General features: G+C 48.4%; 6 protein-coding genes across 6 annotated transcripts; 4 read left to right on the forward strand and 2 right to left on the reverse strand.

Moving 5' to 3' along the window:
- Window positions 1-166: 166 nt before the first annotated feature.
- Window positions 167-1,422, reverse strand: L3040_001038 (uncharacterized protein; the record flags this gene model as incomplete). Its single annotated transcript, XM_066155409.1, has 5 exons — window positions 167-855; window positions 990-1,045; window positions 1,093-1,118; window positions 1,183-1,334; window positions 1,407-1,422. The coding sequence occupies 5 exons, from the start codon at window positions 1,420-1,422 to the stop codon at window positions 167-169; spliced, it is 939 nt and encodes a 312-aa protein (XP_066013426.1).
- A 356-nt stretch (window positions 1,423-1,778) lies between these two features.
- L3040_001039 (uncharacterized protein) lies at window positions 1,779-2,726 on the forward strand (the record flags this gene model as incomplete). Its single annotated transcript, XM_007297288.1, has 2 exons — window positions 1,779-1,844; window positions 1,890-2,726. 2 exons carry the CDS (start codon window positions 1,779-1,781, stop codon window positions 2,724-2,726), a joined length of 903 nt encoding a protein of 300 aa, XP_007297350.1.
- A 114-nt stretch (window positions 2,727-2,840) lies between these two features.
- Window positions 2,841-3,629, reverse strand: L3040_001040 (uncharacterized protein; the record flags this gene model as incomplete). The annotated part of the gene is made up of 2 exons (XM_007297289.2): window positions 2,841-3,437; window positions 3,489-3,629. 2 exons carry the CDS (start codon window positions 3,627-3,629, stop codon window positions 2,841-2,843), a joined length of 738 nt encoding a protein of 245 aa, XP_007297351.2.
- A 164-nt stretch (window positions 3,630-3,793) lies between these two features.
- On the forward strand, window positions 3,794-5,188 carry L3040_001041 (uncharacterized protein; the record flags this gene model as incomplete). Its single annotated transcript, XM_007297290.1, has 1 exon — window positions 3,794-5,188. The coding sequence occupies one exon, from the start codon at window positions 3,794-3,796 to the stop codon at window positions 5,186-5,188; it is 1,395 nt and encodes a 464-aa protein (XP_007297352.1).
- Window positions 5,189-6,362: 1,174 nt separating this feature from the next.
- On the forward strand, window positions 6,363-8,307 carry L3040_001042 (uncharacterized protein; the record flags this gene model as incomplete). The annotated part of the gene is made up of 6 exons (XM_007297291.1): window positions 6,363-6,634; window positions 6,713-6,868; window positions 6,938-7,052; window positions 7,110-7,289; window positions 7,345-7,578; window positions 7,630-8,307. 6 exons carry the CDS (start codon window positions 6,363-6,365, stop codon window positions 8,305-8,307), a joined length of 1,635 nt encoding a protein of 544 aa, XP_007297353.1.
- An 863-nt stretch (window positions 8,308-9,170) lies between these two features.
- L3040_001043 (uncharacterized protein) lies at window positions 9,171-11,381 on the forward strand (the record flags this gene model as incomplete). Its single annotated transcript, XM_007297292.1, has 7 exons — window positions 9,171-9,281; window positions 9,343-9,496; window positions 9,551-9,966; window positions 10,022-10,184; window positions 10,287-10,553; window positions 10,628-10,810; window positions 10,873-11,381. The coding sequence occupies 7 exons, from the start codon at window positions 9,171-9,173 to the stop codon at window positions 11,379-11,381; spliced, it is 1,803 nt and encodes a 600-aa protein (XP_007297354.1).
- Window positions 11,382-12,697: the final 1,316 nt, after the last annotated feature.

The following is a 12,697-nucleotide window of genomic DNA, read 5'->3' on the forward strand; positions in this document are numbered from 1 at the left end:
GTTGGAGGCTAAAATGACCCCTGTCATGAGCTCACTGTCATGGATGGCATGATCTCGTGATCAACTCACTTGACCATAGCAAAGAGGTTGGGAAGCGAGTGTTTGAATTGAAGAAGGCGGAGAGAGTGGCTGTGTTTACAGTAATACAAGACATGTTGACACTCCATCATACAATCGTTGGCTCCGAAATTGAAGCAATTCGCCGCCATACACCTACAAAACCTCCACCTGCAACTCTCAATCCAACCTTCGGTCTGCATACCACATCTTCTCCACCGCCAGTAGGCTCAGTTAAGCCCATATCGACAACCACACCTTCCATCGTATTCTCAGGCACAGCTTGTGCTTCATTCATGTCGTATTTTGGTTGAGACCTTGGCTTGACGAATCTCACGTCCCATTCTCTTCCTCCGGTCCCTATTCCTCCACCGATTTCAAGAACCTTTTCCAGGAAGAGTGGCAAGTTAAGCTGCTTTGAGCGCAATGCACAAGCATTAATCTGTGTGATGCTTGGACAAAATGCGAGCAAGGTTCCGTTAGGCTTTATAGCCTTGCTTACGATTTCGAAATAGTCGTGGGTTAAAGGAAGATCAAGAATTGCGTGGTCTAAGAATGGCTTATCTGTAGTTTCCTCCAGTCTTGTGGAGAGGTAATCTTCGATGGTGCCTGTGTGGAAGTCGATGTGTGGGAAGTAGATGCCCTTTCGGAAGTTTCTGACTACCTGCTTGGCGTGTTGCGAATGAGCAATATTGGTGTCCAGGGTATGAATAACTGCTCTTCGAGAAATTTTCCACAGGTCAAAAGCATCCAAAGCGTCCTTATCAGGATTGTTGCCGTCCTCGAGTATAGGAGTAGCTGCGGGTATATCAGGACTGGGAGTATTCCCAGCATGAATTGCTCTTGCAAGGTGCAGAGTCAAAGCCCCATGGCCCGTCCCAGCTTCGAATATCTCCAATCTATCATCGTTCGCGGAATGTGGTCGAGGCGACGGTGGGTGAAGGTCCAGGAGGGAGACGATAAGACTGGCATCTTGAGAGTAAATCTACTATCAGGCGGTTAGAATCCGCAAATAAGAAGGGGAGAGTACCTTACAGGTGTGACAAGTCGCGGAGTAGAGTCTGTATATTCGGCAAGAGTTGGTTCGAGTACCCGATATGCAACGCCTTTCTTCGACACGACTACCTCTCGCAATTCTCTTCCAATGATGTTGTCATGTTCAACAGAATCCTTCCATTTGGTCGAGGAGATTTGGGTTTTCCGACCTGGACGAAGCTTGCCAGTGACAATTGGCGCACTCGGATTGTTTCGATGCTTCAAGAGGACAATATCATGTTCTAGACACAGTTAGCTAGCTGGTGTTGTAAAGCACTTGGCAGACAGGACAAAAAAATACTAAGTAGCAGTACCTCTCACAACTTTCATGGAATACAGTCGCGTCCTACATGAACAGTAGGATAATGCATTTGCATTTGGTCTGTCAATAGCCCGGAGTAAACCCAGGGAAAGCCGTGGGGGAGGACTAAACATCTGGATGCTGGAGATGGTTCAAGTGCAGGGCCCTCTTAAGAACAACAAGATTCAGATCAGATGCATGAGCAAGCGCCGGCAGCCTCAACAGGGAGCCCCCTGCTGGGATCACTACCCCACTCAACATACTTCAGACTAACCTCCAGATCTCCAGGACCGGAATCCACAGTGCGTCCGTTCTGAACTGCTATCCTTCTCCTCTACGGAACTTGAGCTGGAACTCCATTAGTCCTCATCTATAGCTAGTCAAAATGCCTACAGAAATCGAAGGAACCCACGATCTTGGTGATGTCTCTCTCTACACAAAGTCCTGGAAGGTAAGTTTTGACGCAGCTCCAAGACAACTTCAACTGACCTGAAAGCCTGACGGAGATGCTGTAGCCAAGCTCATCTTCATCCACGGCTTCAATGATCATTGCAACCGCTACTATGAGCTATTCCCTACCCTAGCTTCTCGAGGAATCGAGACCCACGCCTTTGATCAGCGAGGCTGGGGACGCTCTGTGAAGACTCCTTTTCAGCAAGGTCTCACAGGCCCTACCACTCAAGTCATTGCAGACATTGTATCATTCATCAAGACACAACTCCCTTCGCCAGTACCACTGTTTGTCATGGGGCATTCGATGGGTGGAGGCGAGGCAGTGATGTTGGCTTCCGACCCTCTGTATGCGGATCTCGCCAAGGATGTTCGAGGATGGGTGTTAGAGAGCCCCTTCATTGGGTTTCCGAAGGGTCATGAACCTCCAGGACTGACAGTGTTCGTTGGAAGAGTGGCTGGGAAGCTGCTCCCACACATGAAAAGAGCTTCAGCCCTCCCTGCTGAAAATTTGACTAGAGATCCAGAGGTTGTGAAGTCTCTTCTTGAAGATAAGCTGTTGCATGGCAATGGGACTCTGGAAGGACTGGCTGGTATGCTGGACAGGACTTCGCAGTTGAACCAGGGCAAAGTCAAGTTGAACCCCTGTGTGAAGGCTGTTTGGCTTGGACATGGCACCGAGGACAAGGGAACCAGCTATGATGAGAGCAAGAAGTGGTTCGAAAGACAGACCCAGCTTGAGGATAAGGAGTTCAAGACGTATGAGGGATGGTCCCATCAGTTGCACGCAGACTTGCCTGAGAACAGATCGGTGTTCGCAAATGATGTTGCCAACTGGATCCTGGCAAGGGCTGTAAATGGGGAGAGTAAATCAAAGTTGTGAAATGGTCTCAATGGCGTTGGGATTGGGAATGCTTCTGGGTGGAACAACGACCGATATCTTTCAACAAATGACACGATAAAAATGCTCTCGACATGTTCTTGATGACTCATTAATCTAGGTGTTCCGCTCATCCTGTAGCTTCCTCTCTTCTGCCTCAGTCCTCCTCTGCAGAATCTCATCCACAATCCCCATCTCCAAAGCCTCTTCCGCACTTAAAAACCGATCTCGCTCCATCAACAGTTCGATATCGTCCAGTGTATGCTCCTTAGTCAAATGCTTCTGGAAGATCTCATTCAGCTTTCTCCGTACCCTCAATATCTCCTGTGCATGAATCGCGATATCACTCGCTTGCCCAATATACCCTCCACTTGGCTGATGGACCATAATACTGCTATGAGGCAAACAGAACCGCTTCCCCTTTTCCCCGCCACACAGCAACAAACTACCCATCGAAGCAGCTTGGCCCACGCAGACCGTCGATACGGGAGATCGAATATAGTTCATCGTGTCATATATCGCGAGACCGGCTGTGACTGAGCCGCCTGGAGAATTGATGTAGATAGTAATGGCTTTTTCTGGCGCGTCGGATTCGAGGTACAGGAGTTGGGCTACAACGGCTGCGGACATGACTTCGTCTACCTGACCGTTCAGGCAGACTATCCGTTCTTGAAGGAGTTTGGAGAAGATATCTGATTGCCGATAACCACCTCCCTATACAGTCAGTATGTGCATAGGAGATATGGGATAATGTGTGAGACTCACGATTGTCTCTGTGATCAACGGCATCGGGGTCCAGGCTTTATGAGGTTCCATCCGGCAGGGAATTGAGGCGAAACTGCGCAGACTCGAGCGGAAGACATAGCGAGCAGGCGCTCGGAGTATTCTTGTTGTGAACATGTTCATGGTTGAATTTGGGTGAACTGGAACTGGTCGCATAGAGTTAGGGTTTGGCAGACGCGATGCGGAAGAGATCCGCGCCAATTCTTCTCCTCCTATAAGTAGGTACTTATTTTCCACCTGGCTAAAGTACAACATCATCCTAAACAATCAACAACAAAGAATGTGGCATGAAGAGATGCGCCCTCTTCTCCGGTAGCATCACTGGAAAGTGCTCTGCGACAGCGACTCGAATTTCTTCATTGCACGCATCACATAAGCCTCGAGAGCTTCGAACAAGATGGGAGCTTCCACAGCTCAATTCCAGTATTCAGCATAGGGGATTTCTCGAGACACCATTGAAGAAGAGTGAACCATGGCTCTCGCATACTTCGGCGAACTATAATTCAGCTACGCCCCTAGCAGCATACCGTAACACTGCAGTGCCAGTTGGTCGCGGTCCAAGTAGTAGAAGGTGGAATTCGGAAGCCTCGAGCACTCCTTCAGTTGAAAACGGGTCTGTTTCAAATGATTCTCCTGTTACTTTGGAAGCTTCAACAGTCAAACCCCCATCTGATCCCAAAATTGAAGAGGATCAGGACTTAGAACCAACTTTCAAGCGTCGTCCCCTTCCAGTCCCTCCTCTTATGAATCCTGCATTTCTCAAAGCCAGAGAGAAACACAAACTTCGCAAACCACGACCCAGCAAAGAGCCTACCGATTTCCAGCGACAGCTTGCAAAGAACCCCTACGCTCTAGCCCTAGCAACACCTATCCGAAGGTGCCTACTCACCAACGTCAAGCTACCTGCTTATTTCCTGCAAGACTTCATGGTAATGCTAGATCCCCTGACGGAAAAGCCGTGGTATGTGCCAGCTAGTCTATCAGATAAACACCAGCCCCGAAAGGACCCTCCGAGTGTAGACACGGAAGACGAATCGGGGATGGACATCGGGAACGACTACCCGCAACATCACAGGATAGGATTCAAGGTGTACACGCTCAACAGCAAAGTCACTATAGATGCTATGCAAGATATGGCAGGTTATAAGCGCAACACCAAGGATCAAAGGGCATATAGCCAGCAGACTTTTGTCCCCCCGCGGATGCGAGAATTCAAAAGCGCCGTGCGAGCGTATGCCACCTCGAAATGGAGACCAGACATGGGGGATTTCGTTTTTGAGTTGATGGGTCGGCGCATGGTGTCAGCGCTTAAACATCTCTGGGGATTGAAGAGAGGCTATCTGGTAGGGTGCACGGATTGGGATGATGCGTTGAAAAAGCCGCAAATTGCGGCTGTCCTCTGGCTGGGCAAGGCAGGAGACGAGGAGGCGGAAGGGCCGCCTGAGTTTGCGACGCTTGATGTCGGGACCCAGACTTACGACGAAGATGGCCCAGGTTTGGGAAAGAAGAAGCGCAAGGTACCGGTCTTCAACTTGAAGACTTTTCTTGAAACGGAGAAACTGGCTGAGCTGAGAGCACTCGCTCCAAAGAGCGAACTTCTCGTTTTGAAACACAAAAATGCTACAGTGGAGATGCAGTCCAGGCTGTGGAAGCTGCAAGGATATATGGCGCGGCATCAATAGGCTACTGAGGACATTGCTATTGCCAGGCCTTTGTCGAGACGGAATACGAGAAGATAGATCAGTGTAAAAGAACTCGGAACACAAGGTTTGTGGCTGTGGTTGACACCCGAAGCTGGAACTTTCATTGAAGCCAGGCGATCGGATCAGCGGAATGACTTCGAGGAAATCCTGGATGCGTGGGCTCGAGTGGAAAGATCTCCGTTTGTCTCTACCTCAAAATTTTCTGGATGCTTGATGGGGCATATCTCATTGTCATCTTCCTGTTTCCGTCGTCACAGCATCGCTCCGTCGCATCGTTCGCTCTGCTTGTCAGCTTGTTTTTTCTTCGCGTTTCTTTGTCCATCAATGTCGAGAGAAGTTCAAGCCGTTCCTTGACCGGCAGGAGTTTCGATCTTAGTGGGCCGAAAATTCCGAAAATTACATGCATCAAAGACGACGATACGGGCCTGATAAAGCGAAACACCTCGGTATATGCTATGCTAATATGTAATTCCCTGCTTGCATGTTTATCATACCCAGCGAAATTCCACCTGTATTCCTGCAGCTCCGTGATGAAAGCATCGGCAACTGCATGGAGGCCGGAGAGAAGCTCTGATACAAGCAATGATCGCCATACAAGCAAGTATGGTTGTCTCTGAGCCCTGCCTGGAGCTCACCAATCAACCGTTGGGGCTCAGTAGAGGGAGCCAGCGAGGTGTGGGGTCTGGGGATACTAGCCCAGCTGCAAGTTTGGGATGTCTCGGCCAGACTCAGACTGCTTATGCTGTTTTTGCTTCATGCAATTCTCCGGATTTCGAGAAGAAGCCAAGGTGCTACCCCTCGGTTGGCAGGCGCTCCAATCATCAGATTGCAAGACACGAGCTCACTGGGTAATATGGAGCTACGTGGGTCTGGGGAAGGGGACGATGGCTTCGTTTGAGAGCAGTGGGAGGGTACGTTGCGATGCTGGGGTGCTGGGGTAGCAGAGAGTAGATGGTCGCTTGCAGCAAGCAGTGCACCTACCTACATACAGAGGCATGTAACTCGTGCTATCTACCTAGACCGTGTGGGGGGCGTTAAGTCGCCAGATATATCAAGTCCTTCCCATCTTTCGCCGAAGGGAAGCATCGTTTCCTTGTCCCATACGAATCTGGTACCTTCTTCCCCTTCTCCTGCTGCTCGTCTTTTCGCAAGCATGGCCGACTTCAAAACCCCCCCTGAATTCCCCACGGTCGACGAGAAAGAACACGCCGTCACTACGAGCGACTTCAGGGAGAACCCCGTCGCCATCGCCATCGAGATCGCTGAGGAAGTCGACAGTAAAAAGTACTCGCCATGGACGTGGTCTATGCTCCGCCTCTATGGTGTGCTGTTCGTGGCGTACTGCTGTGGGTGTTTGAATGGCTATGATGGGAGCTTGATGGGCGGGTTGAACGGGATGACTTCCTATCAGAAGACTTTCGACATGTGAGTTCATGTCTACTGCATCCCTTGGATTGTTGTAGAATTTGAAAAGGGAAAGTGGAGTTGCTGATTGGAACGCAGGAAGACGTCTGGAAGCTCGACGGGCATTGTGTTTATGATTTATAATGTTGGAAGCTTGGCTGCGGCGCCGACGGTGCCATTTGCGACTGATGTCTTTGGGAGGAGGGTGGGTATGTTTATTGGGTCTGTGATTATCATCATCGGGACTTGTATCCAGTAAGTCGGCTTCGTAGCTGGGCCTGTCTACTCTCTTTTGTTAAAGCTGGTGCTTACAAGGTGAGATAGAGCGACAAGTAAAGCGATGCCGCAGTTTATGGGTGGACGCTTTCTACTTGGTTATGGAGTTTCTTATTGTTGTATTGCTGCTCCGACCTATGTTAGCGAGTTGGCTCATCCGAAGGTGAGACGTTCGGCTTCCAAGTGCTCTTTATTTGGATTTCATTGCTAATTAAATCAGTGGAGAGGGACTTTGACTGGCTTCTATAATTGCATGTGGCCATTGGGAGCTATCATTGCAGGTTGGGTGGTCTACGGTGCCGCATACATCGATGGTAACAATGGGTGGAGGCTGCCAGTGTGGATGCAACTCGGCACCTCTGGTATCGTGGCCGTATTTGTGTTTTTGTTACCCGAGTCTGTTAGTGAACCAATCCCACAATCTCCATCAAAACTTAGCTAACAGCTACATGCAGCCCCGGTGGCTCATCCAGAAGGACCGGCATGAAGAGGCAGCCAATATCCTAGCAATGCTTCACGGCGAAGGCTCGATCAGTCACCCGATCGTCCAGCTTCAGATGAAGGAGATGGTGGCTCAAGTTTCTAGTGAGGTAGCGGATAAGAGGTGGTGGGATTATCGGCAACTGTGGAACACGCAAAGTGATCGCCGCCGTCTTATTTGTGTGCTTGGCATGGCCTTTATGGGACAGGTAAGCACGAAACCTTCGAAATGTCCCGTGCGATTTGCTGACATTAATCAGGCCTCGGGAAACTCGCTCTCATCGTACTACCTTGTTACTATGATGAACACCGCCGGCATCACGGACGAGAAGAAAGTCCTAGCTCTCAACGCCGTCAACTCGGTGCTCGGCCTTCTGGGATCTCTCATCGGTGCCCGCCTCACAGACAGAGTCGGCCGTCGTCCCCTCCTGATCTACTCCATCCTCTTCGCCTCTGTGATCTTCGCCGTCATAACCGGCACCTCTAAAATGGCTGTCGACGATCCTAGTAACACCAACGCAGCTAACACAACCATCACCTTCGTCTTCCTCTTCGGCGTCGTCTTCTCCATCGGCTGGACCGCCCAGCAATCTATGTACATCGCTGAAACCCTGACCACACAGAACCGCGCCAAAGGCACCGCTTTAGGTAACTTCATGTCCAGTGGGATCTCGATTGTGCTGGCGTATAGCTCGGGCCCGGCTTTTGAGAAGATTGGGTATTATTTCTACTTGGTGTTTGTGTTTTGGGATGTGTTTGAGGCGGTGTTTATATGGAAGTTCTTTCCAGAGACGAAGGATCGTACATTGGAAGAGTTGGCGGAGGTCTTTGAGGCGGAGAATCCGGTTAAGAAGTCCGTTGAGCCGCGGGATGCGAAGACGGTTGTGGCGACGATGCAGATCAATATCGAAAGGATAGGTCCGGCCCGGGAGCGTTAGCCGGGGTAGGCGGGGTTGATGGCGTTTATTCGGCCTGAGTGTGAGTCTCTCTCTCCGCTATTAAGGAGATGGTTACTCGACGGAGAATTGAGAGAGGCCGATGCCGCATCTTCTGTGTTTCTGGTTACATCTGACCGTCCAGGTCTGAGCTGCATTATTCAAGAGGCGACTGTCGAGTACCTATGTCGCTACTGACGTCTAATGGGGTATATATTCGCCACCAACTTCTCATTACCCAGAGCGGCAGAGCGGTAGGGAGACACGTCAACAAGCTCGTTGCCGTAGCGCCGTGCCGTGCCGTGCCAGTCCGCTACCGTGTGCAAAACTCAGACCACGAGTCCTTAGAAATCATTCCTTCCAAGCAGGGTAGCTTGTATCGTAACCTGCTATCAAGAAAGAAAAGCCTGGGGGATACCGGTAATCGGACAATTGGACAAAGGCCGAAGCTTGTCTTTTCCTCATGACTCAAGCACCAGCGCCTTCGGTTCCACCCGCACTCCGTTAGCTACTGTGGCACAGAGTACCGTAGCTTCCTAACCTTCCTAACCCTTCCTAACTAAGGATGTCCGTTGGCCGCGCTTTTCAACTTCCCGAGGCAACTCTAGCTTTAGATGGAAAGACTCCATGGCTAGTTCGGCTCTCGTTGCGTTTAGGTCGAGGGTCGAGGAGTGACGAAATCACACTGGCTTGATGAGGGAGTTCTTTCCCAGCTTTATATACAACCCTCTCCTTCTGCTTCTCCTTTTGCTATCTTCCATCAATCAATCATTCGTTCAATCAATCATTCGTTCAATCAATCAACGCTCCAGAGCTGTACTCGACTGAAAAAAACTGAAAAAAAGAAACTTTTCAATTTACCAAGGATGAAGTCAAATCTATTTCTTGGAAGCATCTCTGCTTCCCTTTTGGCACTCACCCAAGCAGCTCTGCCTATTGTCGACCTTGGATATAATGTTCACCAGGCCACCTTGAACGTATGTAGCGTGGCTTCCATACCTATGCTTACCTACAGTCACCGTACTCACACCAAAGCAGTCATCGGGTTCTGGGTACTTTAATTTCTCAAACATCCGCTACGCAGAACCTCCCGTCGGTCCTTTGCGATTCAACCCACCCGTCGCCCCAAGTGGCCGTAATACGACGGTCGTTTCTGGAGGAAACAACGTTATGTGCCCTCAAGCTCATCCAGGTAAGTAGTTGCTGGATGCTCGAAGATAAAGAACTCAACCTGACAAAACCATAGCCTGGTCGGCAGACGCATTAAAATTTTTAACTGCCTATCTCACCGGTCAGAACATCAGTAGCTACACAAACCCGACAGTGACCCAAACTCCAGCAATGATGAACCTCTCGTCTGTCATGATGCCTGATTCACAGACTTCTGAAGATTGCCTCTTCCTCGATGTCATTGTCCCCGAGAAGGTCTTCAATGCCAAAAGAAACAAGACCACGAACGGCTATCACGGGGTTTCATGTCAGCCCGGGCAAAATTGCACGGTACATGCTGGTGCACCGGTCTTGGTGTGGATTTATGGAGGTGGGTATACCGGTGGGAGCAAGACAAGCGAAGGAAATCCAGCAAGCTTGATCTCGCGGAGTGTTGAAAATAACGGTGAAGGCGTTGTTTACGTCGCTATGAATTATCGTCTGGGTCTTTTCGTATGTTCAAGAACTCGGCCCTGTGTAGTTCTCTCTTAACTGACTGGCTCCTCAGGGGTGGCTAGCGGGAAACGAGAATGTCACGGCCAATGTTGGGCTCTTGGACCAGAAATTAGCACTCGACTGGATTCAGGACAACATCTCCCTCTTTGGCGGTGATCCATCGCGAGTCACAGTGATGGGAGAATCCGCTGGAGGAGGCTCGATCATGCATCACAGTGAGTATTGATAGTACCCTGTATTATCCCATTCTGAAAAGCGCAAAAACTATTCGGGGCATGTTTTACTCTGTGAAAATGGCTAACTCCGGGGTCTTACAGTCACCTCGTACGCTGGCATGGGAAGCGTACCTTTCCAACGAGCCATTTCTCAAAGCCCGGCGTTCGAACCTGTTATTCCCGAGCAGTCAGAAGCTCTTTTCTCACAAGTGCTCGGTAACGCGTCAGAACTTACAAACAGAACCGTCAGCACCGCAGACGATCTTCGGGCGTTATCTTTTGAATCCTTGTTCACACTCAATGCCATGTTAGTAGGCCTCTCGAATTATGGATTATTCTCTTTTGGGCCTGTTATCGATCCTACTCCAGGTCAGTCTATTTTTGATTTACTCACTCCTACTGGGATAATTGCTTTCGGAAGTAACATGCTGATTTTCCCCTAGGATCATATGTTCCGGATATTCCCATTCGGCTGATAGCCAATGGTTCTTACCATAACGTTAGTATTATGGTAGGGCACAACTCCAATGAAGGTATCTACTTTACACCGCCCTCTATCCAAACGCAGGAGGAGTCTATACGTACTTTTTCTATTCTCTTCCCAGGTGCCAACGAATCAACCATCTGTAAGTGCCCAGTGTCTAGCCATAAAATCGACGCTTGCCAAGTCCGATACTAATCCTGATAGCTACAATCGTGGACGACCTTTATCCTCCAGTATACAACGGTACCTACGGTTACAAGAACGTTATTGACCGCACTTCCCTTGTAATCTCCAACTTTCTCGTAACATGCAATAGCTACTACCTCACCAAAACTCTCCCCTCATCCTACGGCTACATCTTCCAAGTGCCACCCGGCCTTCACGGTCAAGATATCGCGTACACTTTTTTCAACGGCGACAGCTCGACCCTCAACGACGGTGTCGTCGTCAACACCACCGTCGCAACTGCCTTCCAGCGCTACCTAACAAGTTTCGCGATGACGGGTCTGCCTGTGGCCGAAGGCGTCCCGGATTTCACGATGTACGGCGACAATAGCACGGTTTCGAGTATAAGCTCACGTGTGTTCTCGATTCCGGAAATAGGCGAGCATATTGTGGATCCTGGGGCGATGGAGAAGCAGTGTCGATTTTGGGCGGAGGCGCCGTATTACAATATGCCGATGCATGATGGGTGGAGTACAGACTCGCATTAAGGCGGAAGAGGAGCGAATAATGTTTGATGAAGTAATGGTTTTGTTGGAAAGACGCCTGGCGGGAGTTGAGAATTCGAGGATGAGATGGCAACGAAATTTTAAGCGGTACGTAATCGTCGGCTCGCTTAGGTGGGCCTCCTTGCGTCTTAGTCGGCGTAAGCGATTGCGGATCGGAAGCGAATGCGGATTTTTCTTCTACTGCTAGTTTTGTATATAAAATTCACTTTATAATATTACTTTTTAATTTACAATCGCATAATTCAATCGTATTTCATTAATCATAGGCCGAAAACGTAATTATATACTAATGGTTTAATATGTTAAATCGATAAAAAGCTTGCTGCTAAGCAGCAAGCTACAAAAAATCTTAAATCTGCTATAAAATAATAACGAATAGTCGATAAGATTTAAAAAGAAAAGATATTGAATATTATAAAAGAGTCGATTCACGCAAAGCTAAGCGCGAGCGTAAAAGGACTATACGAAAACGCTTTGCTGCAAGCTTAATTATTAAAGACAACGATCCAATAATTATTTTAATTCTAGATTCGAAAGAGATTTGATAGATGCAACAACCTCTTGAACGTCAAATTCTGCGGCCTCGTAAAAAAAGTATTCCTCGACCAACTCTCTTTTAACCTGAACCTTCTTTCGGGAACGATAATCTGATAATTATAAACGATACTACCGGAGACCCTTCTTTAAAACAAGATATTTTTCCTCTTCTTAATATTAATATCGATAGCGATAGCTTTAATTGTAATAGTAATAAAGATTCAAACGATTCGTTGCGCAAGGTAAGAGACGAGTCAAATTCTAATAAAAATAATAATCGATAGTTCAATGTTTTCATCGGATAATACGATTTTAAATGTTTCGAAAGACGGTATACTTGTAGATTAATTATTCATGTAAATATTTCTTAATTATTATAGTAAATGCTATAGTATAAAAGAATTTCCAATATATTCGAAAAATCCGCAATCGCTTATGCCGACTAAGACTGAAAGGATGTAAGAAGGCCCACTTGAGCGAGCCGACGATTACTGTAGCCACGATCGAAGACAAGAGGAGGATCAATACACAGGTAGATATTTAGATAGATAATATGTAGGTAGGTTCCAGTGAGTTATTATGTAGTATATGGGCGTGGTCGCTTTGCGAGGGAATACATAACAGGATAGAAGGGTGAAAAGGACTGTTGCGAAATCGTGGGTATTTTTGTATCTGAAGTACTTTACAATATCATAGGGTGCACGCATGCGGTAGCGATTGACCGACCAGTCTTCCTGTGTTCCGAGACGCCATCATAAATC

The sequence above is a fragment of the Drepanopeziza brunnea genome (assembly GCF_022702325.1).
Source record: "Drepanopeziza brunnea f. sp. 'multigermtubi' strain 214-2 chromosome Unknown ctg1, whole genome shotgun sequence".
In the NCBI taxonomy this organism is placed as follows: Eukaryota; Fungi; Ascomycota; class Leotiomycetes; order Helotiales; family Drepanopezizaceae; genus Drepanopeziza; species Drepanopeziza brunnea.